Source organism: Neodiprion virginianus, chromosome 2 (genome assembly GCF_021901495.1).
Source record: "Neodiprion virginianus isolate iyNeoVirg1 chromosome 2, iyNeoVirg1.1, whole genome shotgun sequence".
Classification (NCBI taxonomy): domain Eukaryota; kingdom Metazoa; phylum Arthropoda; class Insecta; order Hymenoptera; family Diprionidae; genus Neodiprion; species Neodiprion virginianus.
In genome coordinates, this window is record NC_060878.1 from 22,892,041 (window position 1) to 22,899,445 (window position 7,405).

The 7,405-nt window shown below is 42.5% G+C and overlaps 1 protein-coding gene across 1 annotated transcript; it reads left to right on the forward strand.

The window, feature by feature from the left end:
• The first annotated feature begins 2,421 nt into the window (after positions 1 to 2,421).
• On the forward strand, positions 2,422 to 6,764 carry LOC124297885 (organic cation transporter protein). The gene has a single exon (XM_046749238.1). The coding sequence runs from the start codon at positions 3,695 to 3,697 to the stop codon at positions 5,363 to 5,365; it is 1,671 nt and encodes a 556-aa protein (XP_046605194.1). The 5' UTR covers positions 2,422 to 3,694; the 3' UTR covers positions 5,366 to 6,764.
• Positions 6,765 to 7,405: the final 641 nt, after the last annotated feature.

The window sequence follows — 7,405 nt, forward strand, 5'->3', positions numbered from 1 at the left end:
TAATTCATAAATTGTTAAGAAGGGCTTAACAGGTAAAACTGTTATTAATCGGCAGAGGTTGCCACAAATATTGAATTACCGAATACTTTATTGACAATATAAATCATTCTATAATATCTTTAGTGGAAATCTCATTATTATGTTGGCTACAGCTTGGTCCAAGCCGATGAATAGTTCTTCCACGAATTGTTAAAATGCCCACCCCCTGGACGAAGGCATTCTAATCGGTTTCTCTGCACTCCTCTTTCCCTGAACCGATGACTTTGGGTCGTCTTTATCTCAACGTTTCAGGCGCTGAATTCTGGTACGTTCGCTACAATCAACGGATCGGGAATACCTGAGGATGGAAGCAGACTTCAGCACATGAAACGTCAAAATGAAGACAAGAGGGAAGGTTAGAGCGGGCCTTCTTGCTTCCCTGCCATTGCCCGGCTTCCAAAAAATACTAATCGAGACACACCATTGGTACGAAAAGACGCGCAGAATCCTTATGGACATTTGCTCCCAGTCAAATTGCCTGGGTTTTCAGTATGATATATTACATATCCTGCCGAACAAAAGTTCTCATGGACACAAGTCCCAAAAATCAGTAGTTTCCAAGGTATAGGCTTCGGCACCTTTTAGACAGGAACGAGAATATTTTACAATGTTTGAAATGCATAAATGATAAACTCAATCCTACTGCTACTCATCTCAGTTGTATCCTGTAATCTTATCTGTAGAATTATAATTTTTATTAACAGTAGTAGACGTCATATTACGGTATTGAAGAAACACTGTTTCATTGCAAAATGGTTGTGGTAAAATGGATCAGTATTCTCCGACGCTGAAATTCTGCTAATCGTAAGATTGCAGGAGTAATATTGTGAGGTAATATTTCTACAGAATATCTTGACATTCCACTCCCGAGTAAATTGAAACGGTATTGTGATACGACATTTTTTATACACAACTCTACAATGGTGTTAATCTTTTTTTCCTATTACTTTATGTACCTACTTCATTGCAACTCGCTAATAATGTGTTTGTACAGTTCTTCTTCGCGAAGGTCTAACTAGCGTCTAACCAGGTAGCAAGGTCGTATGAACCCTAGGAATTCTCCAGATGTTCAGTATAGGTGTATACCTCATGTTTAATCATGTGAAAATTTGAACGAGTACATGTATTCACATTCGTCTCTAAAGCTGTACTTCCAATATGTATTATAAGTTTCCGTAAGTATAAATATATCGAGTTAGGTTTAACAGGCTGCTACGTGTTTTGAAAACATTGCGCTCAATACCGCAAGGCAAGCTGAAACAAATTGTAAGGCGTTTGTCGTTGTTCGCATAGCATTTGGTCTATATTTATGATTGCAACTAACAGTTTTTGTGGTTGTTATCCAATTTAAACATAAAATGGAAAAAAAACACCGATAAATCAGAGTTACGCAAGTGCACTAATAATTAAACAGGCCGAATAATTCAAATTTGAAGTAATGCGGTTTCTCATTTAACCCTGTTTTGAAACAACGTCACACAACTTGAACTCTTCAGAGTTAAGGAAATTTTTTCTCAGTCAAACATTTTTCGATAACGTCATTTTTCTCGATCAATAGGCCAAATGTTAATTATTTCTCACAGTTAAGTACGAATTTGGTGTTCTTTTACAAATAGGAAATCACAGACAGTTAAAAGTTAGTCCTATAAGGTGTCACTCAATCGGCCGTAAATTCCGTGCAATCCATTGGTTATATGACGAAAAAAACTTTTTTGCAACTTGATTTATTTTTCAATTATCACTGAAGTAATGTATAGACTTTTAGATTTATCAATTAATGAACATGTTTCCGATATTATGATCACTCGTGTTATTCATACTCGCACGCAATGGGTGGGGGTTGAGAAATCCCAAAGTGGAATCCTGAACTCGCATTTCTTGAGCGAAATCACTTTTTAACCCGGTATATCTCTGAAAGCTTTGATTCTTACGATTTTGTCAGTGCGTACATAAAAAATAATTAAAATGTAAGCATTTCATTTGGAGTTATGATCGCAAATCGGGATCTTCCGTCAATCTTGCCAATCCGTGAAGAGTGTGAATAATTTTTAAATACATGCATCCACACATAATATTACTGGTGAGAATTTTTGCGTAAGGAATTGATCGAATGCGGCAACGTAACAGAGATACAAACAGTGGTGTATCAAATTTTACGTATAATACAAAATTGATTTGTAGCTGCGAATAATTTTCAGAAAATCGAAACTTATGATCCTCTATCATTATTAAAAATTTATCTGTCGAAGCAAGCGAAATAATTTTTATGAAGTTTACATTGTATACATACAGTTTCATGTCGTTAATCTTGTTAGCGCGTATTTTTATAAATCCAAAATGATTTGAAGAAAGTCTGATTTCGGCCTTGACATTATTATTGTTATAATTTTCTCTTCCGTGAGTTGAAAAACGTTTCTATACTGTATGGTAAACAGGAATCGGACCTCTACTATTACACCATATAGGTACTATAAGTAGGAAGAGTTTGGTTTTGATGATAATCTCTAATGTGTCAAGATTTACGGTTCTATCGTACATATTAAGACGGAAAATCGGACGTGACCTAAACGTTGAATACCGGGCTAAGCACATTGGTTTAACTGCAACATCCGCAAGGCATAAACAGACAAACTGTCGAACAAACCGAAAACGCATGACAACATGCATAGAGTTTCCATAATTGATACAGAAAAAGAAACATTGGTTCGGGGGAATCTGGCATTAATCTACGAAAAAACAGTTTATACATTATATTTATCAGTACGGATAACGCGTCACACAGGTTTGAAATCCGGCAACGGTTTAAAATAAATTTCCGGCGGGCTATGCGCAATTAGCGACCGACGCATTCCAGCCCACATCATTCGTGATAAGAATACCGGGACCACATGATCGTTCCGATTCTGGATTTCTATAATACAGACCGTCGACTACAGCCAATGGATCGACATCCCGACGCAACTTCTCCATCTAAACAAACGAAGACATTGACTTATTTTTGTCAATATTTACAAATTCCTCTGTTTCTTAACAGAGGGTGCAAAACTTTGGAACTATCAAACTGCGAATTCGAGTGGTTTAATTGTTTGCCAGTAGTGAGTTGCCACCAGTTGTCAACTTGCGCAACACTTGAACGCATTGAAACGTGTTTGCGGTTTTCACAACCCAAGCGCCGCAGTTAAGCCGTTGGGTATTTTAATCACCACAGAGACGAGCGTCGTATTTCAAACGGTGTGCACCGCGGGACGAATATAAAGATTGCGCGGTTTCCGTATCAGGGTGTCCGATTCCAGTAAAATATTCCTTATCGTTGACCGACGCACGTCTCGTAATCGCACTGGATTCGCGGACAACAGCCGAATCAGTTTCTCAAAGGATAGGCGTGACGGCCGGTGAGAATCGTGTGGGCAAAACGCGGAAAAAGTAACAGAACGATAAAATATCGCTGCATGGGTAATAGCACAAGACGTTCTCCTTCGGCGTGGCGATCGCTTGTCGCTCGAGGTTAGTAACCCAGTTCCGCGCCGTTCTCCGGCTGAGCAGCAGCAGCGAATTGCGCGCGTGTGATACAGAGTGTCAGTGTGATTCGATTATACCGGCGGGAAGGCGATTGACATCAGGGAAGACCGACATCTGCACGAAGGGTGGACTCGAAATGGGGCACGACAATGACATTGAGGAGCTGATGTTGCACATGGGAGACTTCGGCCGATACCAAGCATGGCAGTTCTTCCTCCACGTGATCTCCGGACTGACCGCCGGCATACACATGATGAGCCTCGTGATGGTGGCCGCGGTGCCCGATCATCGCTGCGCGATACCCGGCATCGACACCGAGAACTTTACCGCCCCCTGGAACAGCACTGAGGTACTCGAGGCCATCCCGAAGAAGTCCGATGGTGTCCTCCACAACTGCCTGATCTTCGTACCTGGCAGAAACCTCACCGTAGAGTGCGACTCCTGGGTCTACGACAGGACCTACTACCAGTCCTCGCGAGCCATTGAGTGGGACCTTGTCTGCTCCCAGCGATGGATGGGAGCGCTGTCCCAGTGCGCGTACATGCTCGGCGTCTTCGCCGGGGCTGTATGCCTCGGCACAATGGCCGACAAGTACGGCAGAAAGATTATTTTTTACGTATCGGCGGTCGCGCAACTCGTTTTCGGCGTGACGGTCGCCCTCATTCCGGAGTACTACACCTTCCTCGTTGTCAGGTTTCTCTACGGTATATTCGGCTCGGCCGGTGCCTACATAACCGGGTTCGTACTGACTATGGAGATCGTCGGTCCCTCGAAACGGACGATATGTGGCGTGGCTTTTCAGGCGATCTTTGCCCTAGGCGTCATGCTCGTCGCGGCCTGGGGATCCTTGATCAAGGACAGGATGTGGCTGCAAATCGTCTACGGTCTCCACAGCGTACTTCTGATCGGGCACTGGTGGCTCATCGACGAGTCTCCGCGGTGGTTGTGGGCTCAAGGACGGGTGAAGGAGGCCGTCGCGATAATAGAGCGGGGGCTTCGGATGAACGGAAACAACGTGGACATCGACGTGGCGCGCTACGTCTCCCGAGCGAAAGCCTCTCAGAGGACGAAGGAGGAGCGGGAGTGCGGAGTCCTGGACTTGTTCAGGACCCCGAACCTCCGCAAGAAGTCGCTCAACATATGTCTGAACTGGTTCGCCAACTCGATAGCTTACTACGGACTGTCCCTGACCACCGGGAACCTTCTGGGGAACCCGTTCCTCATGCTGTTTCTCTCGGGTCTCGTCGAGATCCCGAGTTACGCGATGATCGTCAACCTGATGGACCGGACCGGACGCCGAAGTCTGGTCAGCACCTTGATGATCCTTGGTGGTGTTTGCTCGATAGTGGCACCGTACATCCCGCGGGACGTCAACGGCGGTGCGTTTGTCGTGGTCGTCGGGATGCTCGGGAAGTTCCTGATCGCCGGCTCCTTTGCCATCACCTACAACTATTCCGCGGAACTGTTTCCCACGGTCCTAAGGAACACGGCGCTCGGTGTCGGCTCAATGAGCGCTCGTGTGAGTGGCGCCATGACGCCGATGATCATACTTCTCGACAGCCTCGACCCTAGAGTACCATCGGTCATCTTTGGCTGCCTCGTTCTCGTCTCCGGATTCCTGGCGCTCTATCTCCCGGAGACGCTGGACCAGCCGATGCCTCAGACTTTGGAGGATGGCGAGACCTTCGGGGTCGGCGACACGTGCTTCACCACGTGTTTCGGCTCTCGTTCCCGGGACAAGACGACCTATGACGTTGCGCTTCAAGATTCGGACTACAAGGAGAGCAGCAAGGACAACGCTGCGTAATATGGCGAACCGGATTCCGGCGCATAATGTTCGCTGCAACACGCGGAAAATCAACGATGCCCGCGAAAATTTGATCGCATTATTATTGTTAATCTGCAATCTGGGCGCGAAAATCATGGTAATCGGTGTTTATGCTGCTCTGTGTGTCGCCGGGAACGTTACCAGTGAATCTCGTATGCACGGATTACCGACAAAGTAATCTAAAAGAAACCTGCGACAAAGTGATCTGGTCAAAAATAACCGTTACATATATAACCTACAAATAGGAAGAAAATAGTAAATCAGATACGGTAATAATATTTATAGACACCTTCCACGTTTTTCGTACGGGATGGTGTGTTGTGATTTCGGTTATGCCTCTGTCATACGGCCGCCGAGCTTATTCTAAACTGGGATATTTAACTTAGGATATATTATTGCATGTTACTATTTGCACGTTATATCGTTGCATATGCGTATAAATGCATATCTTCATACAATAAATAACCAGTCCATGCACATGTGCTGTTTGCGTCCGGAAACGCATTGTGTATATTTCATTATTTTTCAGTAAGTCAGCGAACCAGCGACGAGGTCGGTGTTCTGCAATCTATTTACATATATGTATATACAATCCGATGGACTACAATAAGCAAGTGAAAGAAAGAGCTTCAACGACGACTTTACATCGCGTGATGATTCTAACGATAAAACGCGTTCGATTTCGTACTTTTTCTGAGGTTATGATGTTTGAATAATTATCGTTGCTTTTATAACGGGCGCCTCTTGCGCGTTACGATCGATATAGAAATATATTGACATGTACATACATATTTACACTTGTATCCATTTGCCAATATGATATATATATACGGTAAAGCCAATGGACTATGCTGAAGGTGGTTTTATTTTAAGTATAATGGTGCACCACAAACTAATATGAGTGAATACCTTTATTCTGCTAGTTTATTTTTCGTTAGAGTGATCAGTGCCGTGCGAAAGTTGATTAGTTGATTCGGGTCTTTCATTTATACAGGTCTATTATAATTAACAATTCCACCCACGTTCTCATCTGTATACATACCTGGTAATGGATTAGTATAGTCAGAATTGCGCAACTGCCATAATTTTACATAAGTAGGGTTACGGCATGTAAAAAGGAAATAAATTAAAGTTTCACAAGCAATGTGAATCATCTTATTAATCTTTCGTCATACTCCATCTATGTGCATGCCGTTTGTACTCATATTGAACACTGAGATTCTCAGTCATACTTTTTGTCGCGTTATCTTGGGTCTTACTTTTACGATTTACATATATCACATATTTCTGTATCTACGATTGTTAAAAAAAAAAAAAAATTCATGTTATCTATTGCTGCAGTGATATTGGGCATTCAAGAATTATGTAAACGAATAAAGCGTTCGAAATTTCGTTTTCTTCTTTTCATGAAGCTTTTTTACCTTGAATATCTTCCAATGCAGCTCACGGAAAAAATAGTTCAGATATCTCATGCTCGCGTTATAAAGTGTTGAGTCAATATCTTCGATAAAACTATTATTTTATGTAATTTTGTAATAGGAAATTGTGTAGATAAATAGCGGTTAGTCGTAAAGGAACATTAAGAATGTCAATTCCCTATCTGTAATGTTTATTTTTACAAAATATCAAATTTCTAACAAATCATAATTGTGTTCTCTATTTTCGAAAGTCCGACAAATTTCAAGCATTTGCCAAGCTAAACAGGTCAAGGATGATTGTCAGTTAAAAATACACAAAAATAACTGCAAACGAAAAGGTTTCGGAGCGTGTCGTCATCGTATCGATATACTTCGATTATATTACCCTACGTTGTATATATAATTGATCACTGACTGAGACTTATAGGATTCGAAACCTAAAAATGATATTGAACCTATGTAAAATATTTTGAATGACAGCGAGCCGACCTGTCAAGTTCTCCCCCCCCCCCCCCCCGCCCTGCCCCTACCTCTACTCCTGTACGTAGGTATAAATTTATGAAATAAATACACGTCACCTTAGAATGAGAAGGGGAAATGA